The sequence below is a fragment of the Prinia subflava genome, chromosome 2, assembly GCF_021018805.1.
Source record: "Prinia subflava isolate CZ2003 ecotype Zambia chromosome 2, Cam_Psub_1.2, whole genome shotgun sequence".
In the NCBI taxonomy this organism is placed as follows: domain Eukaryota; kingdom Metazoa; phylum Chordata; class Aves; order Passeriformes; family Cisticolidae; genus Prinia; species Prinia subflava.
In genome coordinates this window covers 40761053-40788859 of record NC_086248.1, presented here as the reverse complement: position 1 = coordinate 40788859, position 27807 = coordinate 40761053, and the positions used below count along the sequence as shown (strand labels likewise).

Genomic DNA, 27807 nt, shown 5'->3' with positions numbered 1-27807 from the left:
GCTTGATTGAGCTTTATATACTTCTTCATGTCGACCCCGTACTGGAAACACGGATCTCACTGTGACTAGAAGTTACCTGTGGGGCCACGGAGCTATAAGCCTCCCCTGGGCCTCCTCACGCTACGGCAGGCGGGAAGGCGAATCTCGCCCGCTTCCCAGGGCTCCCGGGCAGGAGCACGTCCCGCCTCCCTCTGCCGCCGCGCTGCCCCGGAGAGCCGCCCGCGGCAGGCCCGGCGGGGCTGCCCGCAGTAAAGATGGCGACAGCGCGGCGTCGGCGCTCCCGGCCGGGGCAAGGGAAACTGGAAGCGCCGCCCTCAGCAAAGATGGCAGCGGCACGCGCCCGTGTATGCCAGGCGAGGGTCAGCACCGTGACGACTTTCACTTCCGGGTGAGCGCCAGCGGGCGCCATATTGTCTTGTCGGTGAAGACGAGGAGTGATAGCGGGGGCAGCGCGGCCGCGGAGCGGCGGGACCGGCGGCGGCGGGAGGCGAGGGAGCGCGTAAGTAGCGGGGCGGGCTGCGCAAGCCAGCGCTCCCAGGGGGCCGGCGGGTGTCGCTGACCCGGTCTTCCCCTCCGCTCCGAGCCGAACCGGGAGGGCGCCGCGCGCGGTGGTGGCGGTGGCGGCGGCAGCTGCTGCTCTCTGGCCGTGAGGAACCGGCGGCGCCGCCAGCGGAAACCGGCGGCCAGGACGAGAAGGGACGGGCCGAGAGCCGCTCGCCCTCCCCCGCCGCCCGTCCGGGGGGGGCGGCGCGGCGCGCATGCGCGGTGAGGGCGCGGGGAGGCTGGCGGGGACCCCCGGGACCCCCCGTCCTGCGCCGCCCCCCCCGGCGGGGTCCCCGGTGGGGACGGGCCCGGGGCCCGCACTGCGCATGCGCTGGGGCCGGGCCGCGCCGCTGCTCCGGCGGGCCGGAGAGGCCGGGGCCGAGCGCACGGCCCGGGCCCCGAGCCGGGGATGCTGCACACGGGCCGTACCCGGAGCCGCCGGCTGCCGGGGGAGCAGCGCCCGGGGCTCCGCGGGGCAGTGTCGGCTTGGTTTAGCCGGTAGCTCAGTTAGGGAAGCAACATGTGCGCTGGGATTTGGTGTTGGCTGTGTCAGCAGCCTGGCTGCTGCGGATGAAATGTATTTGTGGGATATTTGTGCTGTTTCATGGGTTTCGTGGCCGTTCCTGAGTTCGTTCCACTGGAGGGCTCCAGAGAACTGAAGTTGACACAACGGCATTTGTAAGATACCTGGACCAGTAGGTTGGCAAACGCAGGGTGTTTTTAAATGGATCTTCTAACAGATGATGGGTTTGAAAGCCTTTTTGCTTTCAGCACTTATCCCTGCAGGTTCTCTGTACTTCATTAGACAATCCCACAAAGTTGTTGAAGTGAATTTTAATGGAATGTGCTAGGCTTTGCAGATAAGGATGGAGACACTCAATTGGTCTGAGAGCTGGAACCCCTCTTCTATGAAGACAGGCAAAGAGAGGTTGTTCAGGTTGTTCAGCCTGTAACAAAGACAAGGCTCCAGGGGGACCTTATTGCAGCCTTTCAGTACCTAAAGGGTAGGAAAGGGACTTTCTTTTGTGAGAAAGATGGTAAAAGATTTGTTACCAGGGCTCTGGATGAGGGACAACAGTTTTAAACTGAAATAGATTTAGACTGAACAGAAAGAAGAAGTTTTTATGATAAGGGTAGAGAAACAGTGGAACAGGTTTCCCAGAGAAGTTGCATGAATGGAAGTGTCCAAGATCAGGTTGGATGGAACTTTCAGCAATATCATTTTGTGCAAGATGTTCTCCAAAGGTCCCTTCCAACCCAAACCGTTGGATAATTCTATGATGTGCTACCCGAGCTGATATTTACTAAGTTTCTGTAACAAGTGATTATGCAGAGTATTCAGCCACCTTGGTTGTTGTTTATCTCTTCTCTTACAGTTACAAATGTTTTCAAGCAAACAATCTCTTGGAAGGTGTGGGATACAGGAAACAAGGGTTGCCCTAAAGGCTTTGTTTTAAAGCAGAGTCAGGCACCTTTCAGACAGGGGGAATGGTGGTGTGCAAAGCAGAAAGGAGGTCTGCCAGCAGCCAGTATTCTAACGTCATTTTCCAAGGACAGGGTTAGGAATACCAGTGCAGTCCATCTGAACACCTGTACTGTTGGTAGGAGTAAGAAGCCTCTTTTCAGACCCTAGCTGCACTAAAGATGCCTCTTATGGGGGTGACAGATGCTGCAGCTCCCCCCGACTGTAGAACAGAGCGGAACTGAAAGTCTCGGCTTTGTCCGAGGACAAGTTGCTAGGATTGCTGACAGACAAGCTCTTGGTTTTTAATTTGTTTGATGCAGCAGCAAATCTTGTGTCATCTCTGCTGTTATGCCATGGCAAGACTTCCTGTGCTGTCTTTGTCCCATATGACATACAAACTCTTGCTCTGGTAAGAATGCTTTCCATACTTTGGGCTCAGAGGTGTTGTAGGGCTTAAGAGTCCACAAATTTAGCTCAGCTCCACAATTTTTTAGTGTTTAACTCACCTTATAAGCTATAGTGGTAGAGTTGTAATATTTTGAGCAGGTGTTACAGAAGTGTTCTTACATTTCATCACTAGTTGATCCTTATTAAGTGGTAACTGTATTTATCAGTGAGGGTAATGTTTGCTTATGACTACTGAGGAATAGTTGTTTATTTAGTTATTGGTACTCTTAATTTTGGTGCAGAGCATGTTCATTGCAGGGGAAGTTGCTGATGGACCATTCACTTCAGAAAAAAATAATGCTGTGTTACAGGGATAATTGAAAATCCTGCATCAGGACTTTAGTGGAATGGTACATGAAAAAAAAAATCAGATTGTACTTTCCCGCCCCCCCAAACCCCGCAGAGTTTTGACTTAAAATGCCTAAGTTATAATAATGTTTCTGTGGTAGTAATCACTGTTCAAGCAGTGATTCTGGTACTTTATGATAATCAAATCATGTGTTTGTCTTTATGTCTTAAAAATACAAAATATAAGTAAATGGTACCTGGATGCCAATGCCTGGATGTCCTTTTGCTCTTTTAGAAAGGAGTTGTGTTCAGCTTAGTGGATATGTGGAATTAAGTTTGAAATGACAGACCTTGGAAGCTGTACTGCTAGAGTGACTCCCTGAAAAAGATTTCTCAGTACTTTTTTTCTTTTTTTCCTTAACTTTTTTTTTAATTTGACCTTTGTTCATGCTGCTTCATCTTGTTAGCATTGTAAATATTAGTCAGGCATACTGATGTGTGAACCAGGTTCTGGAAAACTTCATGGATACTGAGCAAGCTGTTTTCATCTGTTCTGTTTCTGATTTTGGATCTTGGTTAAATTTGAAAAGCCTCTATTCTTCAGTCTGAGAAAGAGCAGTTCTGATGTTAAAAAATGCAGTGGAGCAAATTTTAGTGATACACAACTATAAGTGAGCTAGAAGATTTTACATGTTTTTTGACTTGACATCATGCTAACAGATCCCGTCAGGCATGTGGGTATACCTTCTGACTCTCAAGAGGAAAAAAGACCATAATATCTGGGCATTAAATACCAGGAACAACTTAGGGTGGTGCCCTACATGATGTATAGAAGTCTCCAGCCAAGTGAAAGTGTAATGAGTGAAACAGAGTAGCAGACGAGACAGTCACTTCAACTTTCTCTGATTTATTGCAGACTTAAATCACGCCATAAATATTTGATTTTTCAATCAACAGCTGAGTATAATATAGCAGTAGATATTAATTCTCCCAAGTAAAATCGAAGCTGGTATGTTTTTGTCTGAGTAATGGTGTGCATTTGTTCCAACTCTGAGTGAATGTGTCTGCAGCTACTCTGTAGTAACTTACAGGGTTTGTTCCTGTGTGGATGTGTAGGATACAGCGCTTTTCCAGACTCCCACATCTCTTTAACTGCAGAAGAATTCTGACTTACCTGGGTCTCCTATGCTGAGACCACCAGCTGATGATAATTCTTGTGACACCCTTTCTGCATTAATTTTTTCTTCTTGGTAGGGTGTAGTGGTTTCACATTCATCAATTTAGTTTCTCAGAAGAAAGAGCAATCACTTCTTTGCTAAACATTGAGGGACTCCTTTGGATGTGCAAAGCTATTTTTTCATTTGCAGTTCTCTCCAGTTGCACCTCTTATGTACAAATTCTTACAGAAAAGTATCTTTTATTCCAATGACAGAGTCATGGAAGCAGCGCGCGGTTTACATTTCCTTGCAGTTTGGAGTACTTTGAAACAGATATCTTTGGAGTTTGTAGAATGTGTGTCCATTATTGACTTTGGATTCCAGCTTGGTTGGAATAATACCATGGATGAGCTGCTCTTTCTAATTCCTTGGGAGAACTATGTGCACTGTTGGTGTTGTATCCCTAGAGTATTTATCCACTAGTCCTTCCAACCTCATCAGTGATGTCTTTGCCACCATGGTCCTGTCAGAGCAGTAGCATAGTGGGAGGAAAGGGAGGGGGAAGCAGCTCTCCAGCAACACTTGTTCAGCTTGAACACTTGGCAGTACTGGCCTTATTCCTGTGATCCTGGTGGGGTGAATGTAGGGTTAGATTTATCCTGCTTGCAACTGAACAGTTCCACAAAATTCATCATGGCAATGCATCATAAGCTCTCAATCACTGTGCTGAAATTTTAGAGTCAATACCAGCTACCTTAAATGAAAGGTAAAAACCTTACATTAGAATAAGGCACCCACATGAAAGATCAAGGAACCAGGCTTTTGATTTCAAGGAGCTCTGCTCCTGAAGCATCTCCATTTTCCTTTAGGTTCACCTTCAGAGCCTAAATATGAGATAAAGAAACTCTGCCCACAGAGTATGTGATGCTTTTGAGATCCTTCTCAAGATATGACATGGATGACTTCTGTAGCCCAGGTTCCACCAAGAGCATCAGAGACTAATGTGTCTTTGCTGCTTGTATTGTCTTAAACTCACACCAAAAGATTACCTAGCTAATGACACTGACTGTTTAATAATAATTTGTTTCAAAACCAGTAATTGCAGTTTGTTACAACCATGACTCCTACCTGTTGGAGTCTTTCCCATCAACTATGTAGACCTAATATAGTCAAAAAATCATGACTGCTCTATCAGGTTATCTTAGAGGATGTTGAACATCTGTCTGGCTTTTTTTTTGGTTGTTTGGTTTTGTTTTTTGCGAAGATACCTGCTCTGTGAATGGAGTGTAAAAGAGTGTGTTGTCTTTAAACCTTGGGGTACAAAGCTGTGCAGGAATTCTCCAAATATACATGGTGGCCTGCTCTTTCAGCTTCCTTGTTTATTTAGATGATGGATATTTCTTTGCTAAATGCAGTGCCTGTTTGGAATGCCTGCAAGACAAGACCTTTAGTCACCAGAAAAACTCCTGCAGCTGTGTGTGAAGAGTTCAGTTTGCAAGTAAAACTTGTCAGGCCATCTTGTGTCATATATTGACCTGCTCTTCAGGAATGATGAGTAGCATGATCAGAATGGTGATGTAACAGCCTCCCCTCTGCATCAGAAAGCTCTTGATTATTGGCTGTGGGCTCAGTGGGTTCCAGAATCATTAGTCTGCCTGTCTGCAGTGTTGAATAAACCACACCACCAGACTGTGCCCTGAAAATCAGGTCCAATGATTCTGATGTGGGAGTGCCTAACCTTGGTCCCCTCAGCTCATGACACAGCAGAAGGTGTGTCACTCTCCTTCTAATGACAGCATGATTCCTAGGCGGTCTTAATTTCTTGGAGTTGAGATAGTCTAGCTTCTAACAAATACTTGAGTTCGTATTCCAAAGATTTCTTTTTTCTCATTTCTAAGATATTTCACTTACATGAATTTCCTGGCAAGCCATTCAGAATCTCTGTATCTGCTGCAGAAGCTGTTGAGGTGTTCTGCATGGTCAGGATGGTGTGTAACATTGATACTGGGAAGAAGCAGATTGTCAGAGTGATGGGAGTTACTGAGAAGGAGCAAGAAAGTGTATGCAAGGTGCACTCACCAGGACAGCTTGGTATGGTTAGTTATCTTCCTAATGCTTTTCTGGAGCTGAGCTAACTTCCTAGGTCTCCGTGCTTCTGATCTTGGACTAGCTGCATGAATTAGAGCATTTCTGTTTATTCATTAGCTGTATTAAATTTTGTGTGACAGATTTTGTGGGACAGATTTTGCTTATCTTTGCAGGGAAAGTTTCTTGATATTTTTCAGTTCTGCTGCAGCCAATGTCATAAGGCTTTTAAGGAAGATATTATCTCCAGGATGACAAGCAGGCTTTGTCTTTTGACGTTCCCAGGACTGCACCTTGCTCCCTAAGACTGCTCTTCTCCACTGTTGAGAGGCCAGAGCACAGCTAGCTCTGCACCAGTGCTGTTGAACTGGTAACAGATTTTGAGTTTATGCTCTGAAGCTGCTGAGATAGGGTTGTCCAAGGAAGCTGAGTGAGCCTGTTGGTGGCCTTCTCTAAAAGATGTCTCCATCTTTTACATCAAGGGCCTTCACTAAGCACTGTGCCCTTGGCAAATTCTCAGGAAACCATGCTCTCCTTGACAGAGTATGTTCTTCTTGGTATGGAAATGCAGAATTTGCTTCAAGGTAGCTGTGTTTTGTGGGAAATGCTTGGGGGAGTCACCCAGAGTTAAAGGTGAGCTTGTGAATTATCACTCAAGACTCTGTTCACTGGTAAGTACCTTCTAAATATGTGCCTTTCAATGTGTGGTATGTCTGGACAATACCTTATGCTAACAAATAGGGTGAAGGAGAAGCCTTTATTTCCTATAGGAACAGGTTGTCATTGAGATGCATGTTACGGTCAAGGAGGGGAGTGGAAAGGTGTCTTTAAAAATATGTTCTTTGTCTTTACCCAAAGAAAAGTTAGTTTAAGTACAGTGATAGAGAGTTTGACACCATGTTTAAATATTTCTGAGTGCTGTTGGCTCAGGTTGATGGTGATCAAGGTAAGTCCTATCTGTGTTGCTGTCTCAGCTTTTATCATCAGCAGGGGAGTGCCTCACTAGCAGTCCTATCAAGGGTGGCACATTTTCATACCAGTAATTTGCTTTAATAAACTTTCAGCAGATTCTGGTCCAGCCTTTGAATAGAAATTTAACTTAAAAAGAAAAAACCCAACATGTGAAAGAACATGTTTCAGAACATGTTTGCTCTTAAGAACTCCAGCAGGATTTTGAGTTATCATATGAACTTTCCATAATCTGTTAAATACGTGTAACTGAAATTAAATGTGAGTTGATGGGGTGTTTTGCTCATGTGATTGTGCTTCTGCAGAAAACAAAAAGAATCCTGAATTGGCTTCTGTTTCTTCATTGGTAAACAGATTTTTAATAGATTCAGGTTCCTGTTCCGTGATCTGACATCAGGGAACAGCTCTTGAAGCACCAATAAATGTTCTTTTGTTTATTTTTGTATGTGCTAGAGAGAGAGAAGGACAGAAGAAAAAGGCTGTGTCCAATTCAATTGGAGGGTAGAACAGCTAAGTAAACGAACCTTAACCCATCATTATAAAGCAGGGGTAGTATCTGCATTTTCCTTTATAAGTAGGTGCCTATAAAATGGATCCATTCATTCTTTGAACCTGTTGCTTTTCAAACCTGGTGTATGCACTAGCAAGGTCAGAATCAGTATATCTTAATGACTGTTCAGTTGGGGTACCCCTCTGTTTCTAAGTGTCTTGCTAACATTTGAACTTAGTTCATTTTAGCCAGTGTTCATCTCCCTCCCCTCCAACTTCAGTAGAAAATAAAGCTTGTTTCACTGTGATTTGGATGCTCTGCTGTGTATTTGGCCTTAGGTCATTGGTGGGACATAGAGTTGTCCATTGTATGAGGTGAAGCCTCTTTCTTTCAAGTGCTGCTGATTTGGGAGAGGTAAAAACTTATAATTTGTGTGGCAACATCGTTAGTTTTGTCAATGCAGATTGTAGTTAGTGGGAGAAGACTTTGAGTTTCTTTTCTCCATTATTAATTACTACTCGTGTCTCAGGTTGTTTCTTGTCACATACATCAGTACAAGAGGTTCCAGTTGTTTCAAGCCTTTACGTTACTGGTTTGGTGGGTGAGAGACATTGATTGTTGGTTTTGGGTTTGTTTCCTCCATCCCTGCTTTGGTATTGGAGGTGAATCCCTTGCAGTAATTTTAAAATTACTGCAAACAGGCTACATTTTCTCCACTGTGTTTTGTGAGTGCTTTGTGAAGTTGTTTGTGCCTTTTCTGTTTGTGGACTGAGGTTCAAAACTGTTGTTTTGGTAACTCTCACATCTGGTTTGTTCCTTACCGTATGACTTGAACTGATCTGTTTTTATTTTTGACACCTTTAAACTATCAGCACTAGGAAAGAAACTGTCAGTGATGTCTGACAGGACAATCCTGAGATTCTGTTGAAAAGTCCTTGCATACTTAGTAAAGTTTCACAAGCAGAGTACAAAGTTACATTGCCTTTATGTAAAAAGAGTTAACATCAAGTAGCATAAATAGGTGTTTTAGTTACCTTTTAGAACATGTCAACTGCAAATGAAGAGCAAAAACCAGGGGGGTTTGCCTCTGAAACTTAGAATATGAAACTGTTAGACACTGCAGTGCTTAGCAAAACAGTATTGAAGGCAGTGAACCATCTTTAAATACCTGTAGCCTCCCTGTAGTAGGTAAAAAAAAATATATCAAGTACCTTTTTCATGTTTACCTTGTACCACTTGCTGGAAACTTGGAGAAAATGCAGGAAAATCAGTGGAGAACTAAAAAGCCAGGGAGCCTGTTTCCCAGAATATGACTGTGTCCTGTTGTTTCAGGTCACCATAGAGAGAGAGGCCCTAGAACTGACCTCTTCTGTTCCATGGCTCTGAGCCACACATTTGGTCTTCAATACTAAAAATTTTTAATATATGTGACCTTTTCCTTTAGCCTGTATATGTTAAGATTACTTATATAAACATTTTAAAGTGTGAATTTTATTCCTTCCATATCCAATTCCTGTTTCTGTAAAACAAACATTGCTCAATAAGGAAGATGAGTTGAAATACACAAAAAATAATTTTGGACAGTTTTCACATCATATTTGAGCAAGGGCTTCTGTATGTACAGTTGCGTAAAAAAGTGATGTCATTGCCTAAGTGTTTGTGTAGTACATATTTCTGATTAGTCATGAATGTTTCTACACTGAATTTGGTAATAAATCTGTGTTCTTGAACATATTTCCAGCATATTTTGTAGTTGCCAACCTATGAAAATCAGGAAAACCATAGAAATACAAATGCAATACAGAATTAAAAACTTTCAAATACAGTTCACAAACTAAAATTAACTGTTTCAAATAGCAGTGATTTTAAATTAGTTTGGTCTGAGCGGCAAAAATTGAATTAATCAAATGTTGAAGTTCTTCAGGGTTTTACACTGTTGTTGCTGTCTTGTCATAATGTTGTGCATCAAAATAGAAACCAGCTCCTTGCCTTAGCGTATTGCATTGCACTTCCCCACCTGATTTCTCTCCCCAGAATAGCAGTAGTAAGGTGAAATAATCTCCCTAGGGCAAGTTGAAGACTGGGCCATATTATGTTGCAGAGCAGAGGATGAGCAGCTATGTATGCTAACAACTCAAACCCAGCTGTGCTTTTTATTCTGGCCCTGCAGCCAGCTGGCACTGAGTGGAAGCCTCTGACCTTCCCAGCTAGACTGGACACGTCCTGACTGCCTGTGGGGTCCGTGCTGGCACCTGAGATGTGCTTGGAAGCACAGAGTGCAAGGTGGCCTGGCTCAGGGCTGTTCTCTAATGGGGACACGGTGGGGTCCTTTAGCACCCCGCATGCAGGGGTGTGGACTTGGCCTCCGTGTCCTAAGGCATAACAACTTGCTGCCAGGGCAGCCGGGAGGTGAATGAATGCTGCTGCTGTCTAAGGGCACTGCCTGTCTGCTTTATCCCTTGGTCACCATGTCCCTTGCCATTTGGTACAAGCTGCAAGGTAATGTATCTTTCCCACAAGATTTATTTGAATACCTTGTAAAATAGTAAGGCTGTTATTGTCTTGAGGGCACGTTTTACTGACATGTGGAGGCATTTATTACCTTAGGCCTTGTTAATGATCTAAACAAGTGCTTCAGTTTGTCCATAGTGAAGATCAAGGCCTGAGGGTAAAGAAAAAAAAGAAGGCCAGAACACTGAGTGTCCATTTCAGCTGAGAAATAGATATATAACTGTGTTAGCTGGAACATGTTTAAAAAAATCTGGAATACTGAAGATTTTAGGACAGCGATAGAGCCAGTCCAGTAAAAATAAATCTCATCTAATCCTATCACATAAAAGCTGTGTGTAGGCGGTTCCAATTTAGTTGCATTTGTAGAAGTGGTCTTAACGTTGTTACACTTTGATAAGAGAAATTGGTATTTAGCTGTTTAATTTTTTTCCATTCAGTTATATGCAGAGCTGTCTTATAAATTATTAGTGAAAAAATTTAAACCTTTTGCTGAGTTTATTTTAGTGTAATTCCCCACATGTGTTGCAACATACTATGTGTTGAGGTAAAAAAGGTGCTACAAGAAGTAGTGAAATCCATGTTATTGCTAGTGGGATTTGCCAGCTGGAAACGAACGGAGTGGCACCATGAGGCTGTGCATTAGTCTTGAACCCCGATTCGTGTAACTTTTAAGATGTAAACAAGTTTATTTCAACATTTGGAAGAATTTTTATTCTGGTTGGAAAGACGAACTGAGGGGAGGAAGAAACATTTACTTACCTCTTTCTTACTTTAGGGTGCAAATAGTATTTGCAGTTACTTCCTCATACCTTGTATATGAAATATGTGTCTATGAATATCTGGAGAGCTAGTCTAAGAGATCGGCTAAAATGTTCCCATACTCTCAACTGGTGTAAAGAAGTTAGTTTCCTAGGTACAGATAAAAATGTGAAAAGAAAGAGTGGTGTCTTGACTAATTAAAGGTTGGAATAGCATAAAAGTGTTCATGAAATGGGCAAATGTCTCCATACTTAGCTTGGCACGAGAAGATAGTGAAAATAATAAAGTATTAGGTAAGTTTTGCCCAATACTCCCCATCGCTAAAGTTGATCTGGTCTTGCTTAAAGCCCCCCCCAAAAGGCATTTGCAACTGAATATTTCAGAGCCACACCTGTAATTTTTGTGCAGTGTTGACAGTGAGTGGTCTCAAAACAAAGGTGATCTACAGTTTTTCAGATAAAAGATTTAATTTGACAGAAGTATGCAAAATACAAGCTTATGTTGATCTCTGCATGGCCCAGTGGCCCTGATGTTGCGTGCAGCTCTTTTTGTGGTGCACTTGTAGAGGGATGCTCTCCTGCTTTGTAGTCGTGCAGTTCCGTGTGTGAGTGGGCAAGCACAAGGTGCCTTTGCGAGCAGGTTCCACTCCGGTTGCTTTGTCCGTGTGCCAGGAGCCGGCTCTGTCAGAGGGGTGTGTGCGTTCGGATCCCTCAGAGCCACTGGGGTTGGTCCTGCTGGCCACCCAAGTGGCACTGGCTGCTTTGAACTGGTTTGCTCTGAAGCAGAGAGGCCCTATTCATCTCTTCTGTATTGCTCTTGGCTGTGAGCCACTACTGCGTCCTGTACGCTGCTCCGTGACCTCAGGGAATGAATTTTTCTCTTTAAGTTTGGAGTGTTTGAAGCAACCTACATGCTTCATGTTTTTTAATAGCGTGAACTCAGGGATTGTATGTTAAATTCCATGAGGATATATTCATTGAGTGGAAAGGCTGTAGAGAAGTTCTTAATAGATTGGGTAGGACAGCGGGGGTCACACTCAGTGCACTCCTACCCGTCCTGGTTTTTGGGAACAGCTTCTGGAGTGAAGTGTTCCCCAAACTGTGCCTAGACTTTGTCTTTGGAGGAACTGTTGGGAGCAGTGCAGGTGGCTGCTCTCAGGTCTTCCTCGTGCAGCGGGTGAGGTGTGTGCCAAAGGTACAAATGACTGGAAGGAACTGGAGTGCCATTGCAGGCACACCTGCCTGGGCTGCTGGGCCTCCTCAGAGTCACACGGAGCTGGCCCTGGAGCTTCACTCCAGGCAGGCTGTGGGGCTCTGCTGCTGCCATCTGCATCTAGGGCTGCTGCTGCTGCGTGCTCAGGGAGGATATACACGGCACGGCAAAAATTGTTTCTCGTGATTTTAAGGGACAATGTGGTAATTGTGTGGTCATATTTATTTTTCTTTATCAGATATGAAGGTATATATTACTTAGAAATTAAAACGAGTCTGTACAATGCACAACATGCATGTGGGCACTGTCTTGTACCTGTGCAGTTCTTCTGTGCAATCATTAACAATGTTTTTTATCATTTGGTGACTTTTGTCTTGCATAACAGCCTTGCATGACACTTGTTTAGAGAAATACACATCTTCTCCCTAAGAAGCAGGCAAAGATACCAATCATGCCTTTTATATTTTGACTTGCTTTAAATTGCATTTATTGCCAGATGAGATCTTGTCATACAAACTTGTCATATCTCTCCTTGAACATCATTTGGTAGTTAATCTCTTTGTGAAAATACAGAGAGAGCGTACTAGACTCCTAAAATCTTACAGTAATATTTCAGATATTACTCTAAAGGATGAACCATTTCCTCAAGCTTAAAATACTAAGCCAGCATTGCTTCAGCTTGCTTTGCAAGGCTTAACTATATCTGCAGTTATGTAAGTTTCAGTTATGTGATATTTCATGGGCATCTATTTAAACATACAACTATTATTTTTAGTTGAAATATAGACTATATAAAGACTTAAAAGATGTGGGATCAAGGTGGACAACCTTGGCAGCAATGGCCTTTGAACCAACAGCAGTGGATGCAGTCATTTCAGCACCAGCAAGATCCAAGTAAGTATGTAGAAAGCTTTATGGATTAATTCTTTTAATGTGTTGTCATTTAAATTTTTGAATCTTCATAACAGAGTATGACTCATAGTTGCCTTTGTAGCTGCTCTCGAGATAATACATTTAGGATGCTTTTCTGACCTAGAAAACATACATTGGTTCCAAATGTTCTCACATAGTTAATATATGATAATCAAATACAGGCAAGAAACCTGAGTTATCCTACACAGATTACCAACATTTACCAGTCATACAGATCAACATCTAGACCTCATTTGCCAGATCTGTATGCCTGTAAGTTCTTTAGCCAAGCTAAACCCTTTGTTTGAGGGAATCTGCTTTTTTATTCAGTACCTCTGTGGCAGAAGTATTAAAGCAGGTTATATATACAGAAAAAATCCTCACTGGAAGGCTAATACAGTTCTTGATTTAGCTTACAGCAGTGATTATCATGACCTCTTGTTTGGATTTTTTTTTCCCCACCCAATGCTTTAAGCAGTAGAACAGAATATACCTTAAATTGAGAATGAGGTGGCAAAAATTCAAAATATCAAGATAAATAGAAAAATAGATGGAAGCGCAGGTGTGTACTTAATAGTAAGGCAAAGTGATCAGGCACACAGGTTTTACGTCACTTTAATTTCTGTTAAATTCTCTGGAGAGTTTTCCTGTCTTGATAATAAGCAGAAGACATAATGGTGTTCTTATCTGAGAGTGCAATTTATTTATTTACTGGTAGGAATAGCAGTAAAGAAAAAAAAATGGGAGAGAGAACTGTAACATAATATATGGCAAGGGTTATACAAAGGGTACATTGAAAATTATTTTTCTAACTATGTATCTTTTTTACTCTCAGATTTTCATGAATTTATAAGTTAAGGATATTTATATTAATTTCTGATGTCAAAATTAGCTCACCTATGAAAAAAGTGCATTACTACCACCCATTCAGTGCTAATGTGAATGTAAAACAATCTGCCTTATGACATTTTGAACATGTGCAGAGAAACTACTTCAGCAAGTTTGTACACTGACATTTGCTTTGGTTTTTTACTGTACACTGTTGAATAAGTTTAAATGGTGCTCACAGTGCTTGCTGAAGGTAAATGTTGCCCATTTATCTTGAGCAATAAGACATGTAATTGAGAAACAGTGTTAAATTTCAGATGTGTGAGTTCTAACCTTTTTAACTTCCTCTGTTTATTTTAGGCCAGATTGACTGGGCTGCATTAGCTCAAGCATGGATTGCTCAGCGAGAAGCCTCAGGGCAGCAGAATGTAGTGGAACAACAAGGAATGATGCCAAACGGACAGGATATTTCAGGAATAGAGTCTGGCCCAAACAACCACAATAATTTTCAGGGGGATCCCAATTTCAACAGAATGTGGCAGCCGGGTTTGTTTCCCTTCCTGTTCATTCTTTTTTTTCATGTTTCATTTTATTCTTGTCAGAGAATTTTTGGTGTGAATGTGTCCTGTCCCTCAGGCTTCAAAATGCAAAATTACCAATTGACTTATTAATCACAGCTCCTACTTAGAGAGCTACTATTGCCTCTCCTGTAGTGTAATACGTGCTTCTGGCATGAACTTGACATGCAGAATGAGTTCACAGTATAACTGATGCTGGCTTTGGGTGTCTTAAAATCTTTAAAAAGGGAGATCAGCAAAATTCCGTACAAAAAATATGCTTTTATTACGTTTCATATACTTAGGATTTACCCTTTTTAACTTAAGTATCTGATTGTCAGCATTTTTCACGCACTGTAAGTTGAAGTTGATTGGATGCTTTTGTTAGTATCAGTTGTTTTCAGTAATTTTTAATTTTCTCAAAACTTCATTTTTTTCCAAAAATTAATTTTTTTTAAGACTTCACAAGATACTACTGGTAATAAGAATGGGATTGGAATGGGTTGTTTTCTGCTAAGATTTTTTCTGAAATTGTTTTCTGAAAGCTGGATTATGACACTATACTATAATGCAATTTGAAGCATATGAACAATATAGTTAGGAAGCTTATGTACATGTCTTCAGTTGTTTTGGGGAAAACTGCACTTCATGCTTGATTCTGTTAATGGTTAAAAGAATAACACTCCCAGTTTTCACTGTCACTATCCAAATTTATTGAAATGCAACATTTAGTATAAGTAGGCTTAATATATTATTGGTAGTTCTTATACATGTGTAACAAAAGGGAGGTAGCCATCAGGTTTCACCTACCTGCACTAGGCTACAAGTTATTGTAGGCACATGTAAGAATTGTTAACTTTTCTAGGTGGCAGAGTGTATTCTAGCTGTGTTTCTGTACAGTAAGTAGAAATTTCCACAGAAATAGAAAAGCTATGGTAACACTTTTTAGTTGCTACAGTAATGATCCAATTATGGTGCAGATGGGAAGGACAGTAAAAATTTTAAGAAGTGTACTAAAGGACTGGATGGAATGTAGGAATTAACCTGAGAGGCCAGATACTAATTCTGTTACTGGTGACAGTTATAAGGGAGCTCTGTCATGGTCTATAAGTATCTGTATACTGCACATAAATTTTGTCTTTTTAAGGAGTCAGTCAAAAATTATGGCCACACAAGCTATTAATTCATTCCTTAGACCCTTTTTACTCTGTTAGCCAACTGTAATGTATGTTTGAGGGCTTATGACTATAGCTTATTCTAGGACTTCTGCTAGATATTGGGCAACCCAAGAAATAATCCATTATCAGGATTCAAGACTTTGCAGCACAGGTTTCAGTGGCTGTGCTGCTTACAAAACCATTTTCTTTCCATACTAGGTATTTCAAGTCTATTATGCAAAATAGTAAAATAGCTCCTTTTTAGCTTTCAAAATTGATGTAGAACAGTAGGAGCAGTTTTTTAACAGTTTAAGCAATTTGTAAGTCTTGTGGTGAACTCACTATCACTAGAAATTTATAAAACCAAATTTACAGGATGTCTGTTGCCTGTCCAGTTCTGTCCCCCTAATGCATGTTTCAGGTCAGCTATAGCTATTTGTATGTCCTTCATTTAGTTGAAGAAATTATTGGCACAATAGAATACAGTCTGCAGATTGATGATTCTTCATTGCTTGATCATCTGTGATGCTTTGAGGAACCTTGTGATAAATAGAACACTGAGTGATTGGTGACTCATATAAATTATACTAACTTGGTATCGAATTGTATTCTGAATCCTAAACAGAATGGGGAATGCCTCACCAACCCCCTCACCCACCTCCAGATCAGCAGTGGATGACTCCAACCCCAGGTCAAATGGAAATTGTTCCTCCATCTGAAGACAGCAACAGTCAGGACAGTGGGGAATTTACTCCTGACAACAGGCATATATTTAACCAGAACAATCACAACTTTGGGGGACCTCCCGATAACTTTGCAATGGGGCCAGTGAACCAGTTTGACTATCAGGTGAAACATATTTGTTGCTTTAATATTGTAGACGCGCAGAGTCCCTTCCATGGATGTGTTCCTCTAATATCATCTAGCGGCGACTTTCATTCTTCAGTTCTACAAACATCTACAGAGTCTGTTATCTGCTAAGATACATTTTAACCAAACACTTGACAGAAGAGACTTTAGAGTTCTCAGTTCTATTCAGAGGGCAAAGAGGTTTATTTTTTGTACAGTAGTAATGAGAAATGGCTGTTGTCTGCAATATTAAAATGAATCACCGTGTTCCAGTATATAAATTAACATTATGTAGCTTTGTATTTAAAAAAAAAAAAAAAGAAAAAAAAAAGAGAAGAGGAGAAGGCAAAAAAAATAAAGTTCAGAAAGATATGCTTAAATATGCTAGACAATGTACCACAGGAAACAGTCCTGTATTTGCAGGGAGATAGACTGGATGATCCATTGATCTTTTCCATATCTATCTACTGTGATTCTTTGAATAAACAATGGTATTTCTAAAAAATATCCATATCCACTTTTTTCTTCATTCTGGCATGTAAGTTGTATAGTACAATAAACATGTAGGTGGTTTTATCACTAATAATAGCAGGGCTCATTGCACAGATCTTTAAACACGAAGAAGTTTTGTGTCTTCCCTCTATTTTCAGTATTTTTCTTTCAAAACTCCTGATATAAATGACAAACTAGCTGTTTAAAAACCTACCTCCTGTTTATAAAGAAATACAAGGCATATGGGCAGAATTTCATTTTGTTATCTTCTAGGCAATTTTTTATCTTCTAGGTTATTTTTCCTCTTAAAAATTCTCTTGTTCAACAGTATTGTTAAATAGGGAACCAATAATTTTGCAGTACAGGAGTTTATTATCATTTCTGTTTCTTGTCATGGGACAAACTCTAAAATTAGCTTCTCTAAATACTACACAAAACTTGTTTTGCAGTGAATGAGAGATGCTTAACCTGAAATTGTAGTGGAGAGTGCTTTAGAACAAATGACTTAAACATCAGTAGAATATTTGATAATATACCCTTTTCCCTAAACACTCACTTCTTAAATAGTTTCATTAGGCATTTCAGGACAGTAAATATTGAAATAAAAAAAACTCCATATATGCCCCAAGACTTACGACTTTTGGATTCTATACGGATTGCCCACAACCCAGGATCTGTACCTAAATTGTATATTTATGCATTTAATAATTTCATCAGCTGTATTAATAAGATCTGTGAAGGATTACTGGAAAGTTCACAGTGCAAAATTCGTATGTAATAGAAGACTGAACTTTAAATTTTTGTTCTCAATGTTGTAGTTAAAAGACTGCTAATATATCTAGACTTTTGAATCTTAGGTTTTTATACTGTGTAACTGCATGCTCTGATGCTAAGCTGGCACGGAACTGATGAATATAGATGGTGATTATAGAGCTTAGTGTTTAGTACAATATGAAAGGAGGTTGGTTGAAGCCCTTTAAGGTTTCAGTATCCCTGCTTAAGTCTAAGTTTAGTCATTAAATATTTAATAGAAACTTGTTTCCTGGGGACCACAGTAAAAGAGATTGATTGAGCTCAGTAGCATAGAAATCATGGATTCCTACTTGCATGGATTTTTGTAGACCGACTTGCTCACATGCTGCATTTAGTGTTACCATGTGAAGAAAAATAAACTGCATTACTCTTTCAGCATGGGGCTGCTTTTGGTCCACCTCAAGGTGGATTTCACCCACCTTATTGGCAGCCAGGACCACCAGGGCCACCAGGTCCTCCAGCACCTCCTGCACCTACTCAAAATCGAAGGGAAAGACCCTCGTTCAGAGATCGCCAGCGTTCACCTATTGCGATGCCTGTGAAGCAGGAGCCTCCCCAGATTGGTACATGTTAACCACTCCTTATGAAAAAAGTAACAGCTCTGTTTTTATAAAGAAATGAGAGATTTGAAGACCTTTTTCTTTTTAATAGAAAGTAAAAGAGCAGGGAAAGAACAAGCCATTATAAATGTTTTTTCCCCACAATCAGACGTGGGACTTGTTTTGATGGGGATGGGAGGCTTCTTTGTTTTGGGGATATTTTTATTCCTTTTTGGGGGGGAAGGTTTTTTCCTTCTTGCAAAACTGTAAACCTTGCTTATGTAGATGCTGTGAAGCGTAGAACTCTTCCTGCCTGGATTCGTGAGGGCCTGGAAAAGATGGAAAGAGAAAAGCAGAAGAAATTGGAAAAAGAGAGAATGGAGCAGCAACGTTCACAGATGTCTAAAAAAGAGAAAAAGGAAAGTGAGGAGGCTGAAGAAGGGGATGGCCCACGGTTACCTCAGAGAAGCAAATTTGTAAGTAGGAAAGTTTGGTTTTTGCTCAGGTTTGTATTTGCTGAAAGGTATCAACTTTTTAGTCTCTTCAAAGGAGAGACCCTGTGTCCTGATTACCTCACTGGTTTTATTGTTTAAAGTAAGGTTAAGCTGCTGCCTTGTTGATAATTACTTGATGTTTTGAAGTTTTAATGGCTAAAAGTATATAATTTGATCTGTAGTAGCAAAGAAACAAGGATGAAGTTGGACTTTTTTTTTTAACATGCAGAGTCTTTGGAAGTCAGAATGCCAAATCAGCAGCTGGAAAAAATTAGATATTTGCTAAACTGAGCCAATTTAGGAAACCTTGCATTGCCTTCATTTTAGCAATTATCTTGTTTGCAGTCCTAAGTATGTGTCTGGCAGGGAACTGACAACTAAGTATTTTCTTAGCTTGTGTGGGTACAGGTACCTGCATATTTTTAAGGAAAGTAGAAAATAAATAATTTATGATAACTTAATACAGATTTCAGTACAAAGTAAATGAAATTGACTGTTACAAATGGAAACTAAGAAGCTTGATATTTAATTTTTTTCTGAAGTTTATGATTCTGTTCTTGTAGGACAGTGATGAGGAAGATGAAGATGTTGAAAACACAGAAGCTGTAAGTGTTGGGAAAATCAGTAGGAGTCCATCCCCAGCTCCTCAAGAGGAGCAAAGTGAACCAGAAATGACAGAAGAAGAAAAGGAGTATCAAATGGTATTAATAATGTAGTTCTCACTAAGTACTTCTGTTTATTGCTCATATTTTTCATGCATACCAAAGTAAAACACTTTTTCTATGCCTGATACTGTCAATAGAGGTACAGCATGCACTGTGCAGTAAAGCAGGGTTATATTTGCATGTCTCTGCATAATGCTGTCTTTCTCATAGAAATAAGATTCGTTATATAACTCATATTTAGCACAATAGTGAAAGACTCTAATTACTGTAATCTTTGCATTGATCTTTATTAATTCTATGGTTTTGCTTCACTTACCAAATTTCTGAAAACTTTTAGTGATTAAATGCACCCATTTCAAATCTGTGCTTCAACCTCAGTTCCTGTGAAAGGGAATTTAAGAAATATATTCTTGCAAGGAAGTGCTACAACCCTAAATCCTAGATCAGCAGCAGTTTCACTGTGTCTGCACAACCTTCATACTTTGAAATCACCGTTGAAACAGTTGAATACAAATTGTACAAGTAAATCGTTGTTAATTAAGGCCCTGAATTCTGCTAAGTTTGATGAATATATTTTTGTAGAGCATGTGACCAGACATAAATGACTCGGAGAACTAGCTACCACCATTTCAATTTTTCTGGAAAATATGTAATAATAACATGCTATATAAATAACCTCTGGTGATCTTTACAAGCATACCAGACAGAAAAGTGCTCTTTATTTTTTGAAAGAATAATTGGAATCAGTCTAAGTACATTTCTGATTTACATATTCATTTGTTATATCATCTTAGACATTAGGATCAGTGCCCTGGATAGCTGTGTGCAATACATGCAGACACAGTTCACAGTCTAAATGGAAATTAAAGTTGTGAAATCAGGTCACATTTAAAGAGTTTCAATATTTTTTTGGTTTTTTAGTCATGTCTCTTGAAAGAAGTCATTAAATAAAATGTGCAGGTGACCACTTTCATAGTCATCAAAAGACGTGAAGCTGTATGGATATAATTTGAATGCAGCATTTATTCAAGATGTTTTGGCCTTTAATTGTATTTGCAATTTTCTTCAGATGATGCTGACAAAAATGCTGCTGACAGAGATTCTCTTAGATGTCACAAATGAAGAAATCTATTATGTGGCCAAAGATGTTCACCGTAAAGCAACTAAAGGTATGCCCGGTTTGGGAGGTTTTTTCCTTTTAATTTCTTCTGCGAAAATCCTGTATTTGCATGTCTTTAGAACATTTAATCTCCATAGTTTCCCTCAAGAACAATTCCAGTATAATGCATCCAACTTGGTAGAGTTCAAATCCAGTAATCATGTACTGTTGTCCTGTGCAGTGTATTGTGAGTTACTTGAGTTACTCCATTTTTTTCATACAATTCATTTCAGTTAAAATGGTACCTGTGTGTCAATGGCTCTTGAGTTGTAGCTGTTTCTTACTGCTATCATCTTTATCTCAAAGCTGTTCAGAAGTGAAAAGAGATGAACTTTGAGTCTTCAATTAGTAATTAATTTGCTTTCACTATTAACATGTATTGTACTTACAGATCAGATTATTTTAACATAACAGAGTTAATCTAAGTATGTAACTACTGAAGTTGAAAATTATGTGCAGATGCTGTAACTTGGAAAGTGATTAATGAGTATATATTTGGGTTTTTCAGTTCACTGTTAATTTGCAGTTAAATTCTAAATCTTCATGGTCAGAAAATCTAGCAGTGGTTTTAAATGGATGATGCGTTTTTAATGTTTCTTCTCTCCCTCCAAAGAACAGCAATAGTAGTAGATTTAACAATACCATAGACTCATGACTATGAAATCGTGGCTATTTGTGTTAACATGTTGTTCCTGTTGTTGATGTGATACAAAGCTCCTGCAAAACAGCTGGCACAGTCCAGTGCACTGGCTTCCCTCACTGGACTCGGTAAGTATGTTCCTTATTTCTGAGAGGGCTTAAAGGGGGAGTTTCACTTTTGCCTTGCATTTCTAGATAATTGCATTTTGAAACTAGATTTTATTTGCCTGGCAGTATGGGTCACTTTCTGATAATTTTATCATTATCAGCACCTTTGTTTGTTCCACAGGTGATCCTACTGATATATAAGTGGGATAGTTGCTGGAGTAAAGGACTAGGCAGTGTGATTTTTAGTGTATGAGAATCTTGCCCTAATTTTGAAAAGACATAAAAAAATTTAGATAAATTTACTTTTCAAAGTATAATAGTTTCAGAAGCACACTGCAGCCTTCAAAGAAAGGAATACTATTTGATACTTTTCTTCTGTTTTGATCCATGCAAACCAGAGGGGAAAGTTGATAGAAGAGTAATGTGAAAGTCTGTAAATAACGATATTATAGTATTTGTAAATACTATTTTATTGAAAAGCTACATAAACACAAAGGCTCCCATATCATATATTACCAGAAACAACACAGGAAAGAGAGACTGAAATTCCAGCTTGAGACACAACTGGAAGAGATTTCTCCCAACATGACTTTTATCATCTAAAATGTACTACAGCAGTGTCAGTGATCTGTTATGTGTTCATTGCATGGAATATTGATGAATTAGATTGAATGTTATCATCACAAGTATTCCTGTTTCAAAACTAACTCAGTAAAGATCCTAAGGACCTCAGACTGAAAGAAATCCATGTCAAATGTTTAAATTGACTTTATCTTTATCAGTCCAGTAGTTACACAAATCTCTGGGTGAGAAGAAAGTCTGTTTCTATTCCACCTCCATACCTGTCAAAGTGCAGTGTTTTCTAAATCATGTGGAAAAATTGATATGGCATTCAGAATTTCTGTAGCCTTGGACTACGGAGGCAGCTGAAGTCATTTCAGAGATGTCTTCTGGGAAAGATCCCAGGCATTTTCTGTCCCGTTGCTGATACAGAGGCAGGCACTGTTGCAATCTCCACAGGGAGCTTTTCTGCCTTTCCATATAATGGAAAAAAGTACCATGGTCACAGTGGTTGCTTGCTGAAAATAGACAAGCTGTTCCAGAAGGAGTAGAAGCAGACAGTGACCATCAATGCAGATACGGGGGCCTTGAACACACTGGCAAACAGCACTGGCACTTACCAGAATAAAGTGACTTCTTCAGAGACGAGGAAGTGAAGGAAGGGCAATGTTACTCTCCTCTTTGCCTCACAGAAGTATTAAGAACAAAGCTTAATCTTTCCTCGTGATAGACTGGACTTTATGCACGCAGGTGGACTGGGTGGTTATGGATCAGGAGACAGTGAAGATGAGAGGAGTGACAGAGGCTCTGAATCATCTGATACTGATGATGAGGAATTACGACACAGAATAAGGCAAAAACAGGAAGCGTTTTGGAGAAAAGAGAGAGAACAGCAACTACTTCTAGAAAAACAGCTAGAAGGTAAATTGTACAATGTCTTCTTACTGTGCCACCGTATATGGAGTTTACTACTTAGTGCATGTAAATTGATGGCAAAGAAACATGTTTTAGGCAAAAAAAATACAAAACTAAATTTATAAATTGTGTATTTTTAATTCAAATTTTAAACCCAAAACTTTGTGACTTACTTCTGCTTCTTCATACAAGGTAAGATTTGTCCTTTTGTACAAATAATGTAGGCCAGAAGGGTAACACAGTCACCCTGAAGAGCTGTCTAGAGATGAATGCAATGTTAAGAAGTCATGAACCAAGCCCACAGGCTGGAGGAGAAAGTGCTGTTACGCTAGAACTTAAAATTGATGGTTTTCTCCTTTAATTTTTTATTTAACGGCCTGGAAATAAGACATATGGAGCCCTTAATAAAAGGCTGGACGAGCTAAACTTTTGGTTTTCTTAATATTCCTATCTCTGAGTGTTGGAAGGTGTGTGTGTAACGGGATAGCTATATGGAGAGTGACTGAGTGGTGGCCTGGAACCTCTGTCTTCCTAGTGCTGGATGTCAGTGTGGAGACACCTGCATGGAACTATTTGCAGAAATAAAAAACTAGAATGTAAAGCAGTTGATTCTATACATACAAAATACTGAAGAATGCTAGTGCAGAGTCTCATTTATAGCAGTGTTTTGGAAAGGCAGAAGATTTCTGATAGACAATACAGCATCTTCTAACATGCCTGTATTGCCTAATAACTCGGGGACCAGCTGGAATTGTTTTCTAGGTTAAATTTGACCATTAGCTGCCATTTGGACCACTCTGGGTTTCTGGATGCAGTTTTATTCCCTAAATTAATTCAGGGAATGATGGCCCACATCAAAAGGTCATTTTTAGGCAAAAAATGTATGCCAGATTTTTTTTCTGGATTCGATTTCAAATGGCGAGATAAAGTTGGCAATAATGCAAAGGAGTCTAGGTTGAATAAAAATAATTTTTAGTTTGGAAACCTCAGGGAAACGCTCTGAGGGTCTCACTATGTAAGAAATATAACTTCTTCAGATCAGACAGTAATCCTCAAACCCAGATGAATGGGCTCAAAGAAAGTCAGGAAGCATCAGTACTTCCCTCTGTACTGATGAGGAGTCTTGTAGGAAGTAGAAAGGGAGAATCAGGTGTGCAGAAAGGTTGCAGAAAAAAAAGGTCTTGTGTGTAGATCAGTGTGGGAGTTCTGGTGTTCCAGGATATTTGTTTGAAAACTTCATCTTAAACCACTGAAACATGAAATAGCATCAAAACTTCTAAAGTGATGGGGCTCTACACTTTGTATAAACCAAGAGGACAACTTTTCTAGAATTATAAGGGGAAAAAAAGAGTGGTTTGTTAAGTAGTTGGTATGGTGGCAGTGTTTTAATTACAAGTATTATGAGAGGTGTTTGGAAACTTGGTTTTGTCAGTGTAATGGTGTGGAAATTAATGACATATTGCTCCAAATTAATTGCTTTTTTTTTGTGTGTACTTCTTTTTTTAGAAGAAAAGCTACAAAATGAAAAAGTTTCAAAAGAGATGAATGAACTTATCAGCAAAGAACAAAACAGTAACTTAGCATCACAGGAGGCAAAAGAAATTGAAGCAGATATGGTTCATGAAAAGAAGAGATCTCCAAATGCAATTGCTCCTGATGTAGAACTCAAGAAAGAGGGTAAAGAGAGGACAGGAAGGAATGGGTCGAGAAGCTCTAGCAGTGGTAGCAGCAGCAGCAATAGCAGGAGCAGCAGCAGTAGCAGCACAGTGTCCAGTTCATCGTATAGCACTAGCTCAGGCAGTAGTCGCAGCACTTCGCGTTCTTCCTCTCCCAAAAGGAAGAAGAGACACAGTCGCAGTAGGACGCCGTCACATAAAGTCAGGCGCAGTAGAAGCAGGAGTTACTCCCACAGAAACAGGAGAGAGAGGAGTAGGAGCAGGGAGAAAATCAGGGAAAGGAGACGATCTAGTAGAAATCACAGTGCGGAAAGAGGGGAGAGGCGGAGAAATCGGAGTCCTTCAAGAGAGAGAAGCTGGGATAGACGTAGAAGCGGCAGCCGCTCGAGAGACCGGCGAGCCAACCGTGCGAGCCGCAGCAGGAGCAGGGACAGACGTAAAGCCGAAGACCAGCGTAGAAGCCCTACTGGAAATAGGCACAAACATAAAAGTGAGGGCAAAGATCAAGAAAGGAAGAAGGAGCAGGGTGGAGGTGTAGATAAAGACAAAAAAAAGAACAGAGAAAGGGAGAAAGATCAGGAAAAAAGAAAAGATAAGCCCAAAAAAGAGGAAAAAGAAAGTAAGGCTGGCAATCATGACGACAGTAGATTAAAGAGAAAAAGAGACAGCGAAAGAACTTTCTATCGCAGTGATTCAATATGTGTGAAAATAATAAGGCAGGATTCCAGACAAGAAAGCAAAAAAATTACTACCAAAGATAGCAAAAAACGATCAGGCTCTGAATCTAGTGCAAGGAGTAGTTCTGAATCACCAGGAAGTAGTAAAGAAAAGAAGGCTAAGAAATCGAAGCATATTCGGTCATGCTCCATGGAGAAATCTCAAAGGTCTGGTAAGAAGGCAAGCCGCAAACACAAGTCTAAGTCACGATCAAGGTAGTATACTTTTTAAGTATTTTGTCTGACTTTTTAAAAGTTTTTTTTATATTCATCTTCATGTGTACGGCATATGAACTTTTTTAATAAAGTATGGTATTTATTAAACTTTTTGTCTTAGGCAAAAGTAACTTTGGAAAATCTTTTAAAACTATTAATTACTAAGCCTAAAGTGTGTGTGGGTCTGGGGGTCTTCTATTTTTTCCTATTAACTTTTCCCCCCTTTTCCTTTATTTTTCAGATCAACAACTCCTCTTCATCGTAAACGCTGAGGAATTTATGGCACCAGTGCTATGATGTTTAAAAATTCCATGAGTTATAAAAGGCTTGTCTCATTATAGAGGCACATTGTGGCTATGTAGGTGAAACCAGAATCCTTTTTTTTATGTGTAAATAGGTGTATTTTTTCCAAATGCTGCTCAGAATTAAATACCTAATAGGATTTCTTTGTATTACATTTTTTCAAGAACGGTAGTGCTTATTAAGACTATAAAACAGGCCATTCTCTTTCAGCTGTAATGTTCTTAAAATTACCATTGAATGTACTGTGATGTCAATAAAGCTCTTTAGTTCATTTTTTGTTTAAAATTCTTGCACCTGAATTTTGTGGTAAATGGTAGAAAGTACTTACAAAAAAAGAAAAAGGCAGCTTTTTTGGTATAACAGATTTTTAAAGTACTTGAAAAAGATTTAACGTGAAACACTTGTAATCCATGGACATGATGAGATTACTTTTTTGGGGGTGTGGAAGAATAGAGAAAAGACATCTTATTTTTCTTTTGATATGTGTAATATATTTTTTAATAACCCTTTTTTTTTTTTGTCAAGCTGGTACTATATGCTGTGTGTGTAAAATATGGGTCACTGTAATACAAGCTATACTTAAACAGACTGAACCCCATTAGGAATATCTGCGATTAACTGATCTCATGTGGCAGTGGAACTCAGCTCTGGAACTATATTCCTCACCCAGTTTTCAGAGAGATCTTTGGATGTTCAGGGATACTACACACATCTCAGAATTTTAGATGTTTTATGGAGCATGTTTATAAATGTCACTTAGTACACACTGGAAAACTGACAATAGGTTAACTTTACGTTTTGGCACATGCATTAATGCGTAGTGAATATTAAAGCTGGTTCTTAGTGTCACAAGAATTGTGACTCATGTAAAGTTGATACATTGATGTATTAGCAATGCCACTAAATTTTTGATTTTAATATCACCATAAAGTGAAAGTGGTAACTGATTACCTTACTAAGGAAATTGATTATTGCTGTTAGAAACAAGAGTTTTTTTCACTCACTAGAGTGAAATAACAGAAGTTAAAAAACAAACCAACAATACCCAACTCTAGGCCAGTGACGGTTACAGAAGAACATCAATTCAGGGACAGATCCGTGCCTAAAAGGTCTGGTGTGACACCGGTTGTGAAAAAGGTAAACATGTTTAACATCCAAGTAAGTTCTCTTGATTGGCTGTATCTTCTCAGAAAAAATTCTACTAGTACAGGCAACTTGTGAAGCGTGTCTTCATGAACAGATAATCCATTTAACTAAATCAGAACTCAGCTTTGCAGCTTTTTTCCACTGTAATTTTTTCATGAGTAAGATGCAGAAATAAACTGCTTCAGTGCAAAGAAATACATTTTAACTATGTGTTTAATAAGCAAGCTAATTGCTAGCAAATACATGCATGTTTATTAAAACAGTTACAGATAAAGAATCAGTTATGAATTATAACACCTCCCTTAAATTGTATCTTTCACATAGAGTAAGCAGTCATATTTATTAGCAAAATAAGGCATAATTTACAACACAGAACTTTTACTTGCATCGGTAGGAATATAAATAACAATGTATTGATCCAATCTCACTACACTCTTGGCTCTGGGTAAGAGTGAGGAATTTTTGAAAAGTAGGCAGCATAACAGTTCAGATGTCCTAGAAGGATGTCTGGTGAGAGACAGAAAGAAACTAGAAATAAGCTTAAGAAAAGCTGTTGAGGAATACAGTTTCCAGGATGCATTGAATTTGATTTTCAGTTCAGATTTTATATTCTCTGTCTAATAATAAAAAAAGATTGTGTATGAAAAGCTTTATATACTCTGCCACCAACTGGAATTCTGTCACTTCCTGTAAATATGAAAATTATTTTTTGACACAAATGCACTTCTATGGGTAGTGACTGTATGCCAATAAAAGGAGCATACGATCTCTGTATTTAACTGTTTCAGAAATCTTACTATAATGGCCTACTCATTCCTCAGTAATTAAATACGTCGGTACTCTTGTCAGCATCACATACATTAACCTTCTTTGGGCTTTGGAAACTCCCCTTACGAATATCTTTCAACAGAAAAGGCTAAAATAACAACCGCTCTTTTTAATTCCATGCATCTGAAGTGATCCTAAAATGTGCAAATACATACAAAAATGGGAATGTATCATTTTAAAATGAATGCTGCAAAAACATTTCAGTGCACTACAGGAAAGCAGTACATAGGATTTTGAATGTTGTGCAGCAACATGACTTTTTTTGGAGGCATTTCCCTTGAAAACTTTTTTAATAAATAAGGGATGTT

At 39.6% G+C, this 27807-nt stretch overlaps 1 protein-coding gene across 1 annotated transcript; it reads left to right on the top strand.

Moving 5' to 3' along the window:
* The first annotated feature begins 372 nt into the window (after positions 1-372).
* On the top strand, positions 373-25810 carry PNISR (PNN interacting serine and arginine rich protein). The gene is made up of 12 exons (XM_063389696.1): positions 373-499; positions 12702-12820; positions 14027-14212; positions 16006-16229; positions 17911-18097; positions 18359-18549; positions 19131-19268; positions 20302-20401; positions 21106-21159; positions 22450-22620; positions 24121-25222; positions 25464-25810. The coding sequence occupies exons 2-12, from the start codon at positions 12733-12735 to the stop codon at positions 25492-25494; spliced, it is 2472 nt and encodes an 823-aa protein (XP_063245766.1). The 5' UTR covers positions 373-499; positions 12702-12732; the 3' UTR covers positions 25495-25810.
* The last annotated feature ends 1997 nt before the right edge of the window (positions 25811-27807 follow it).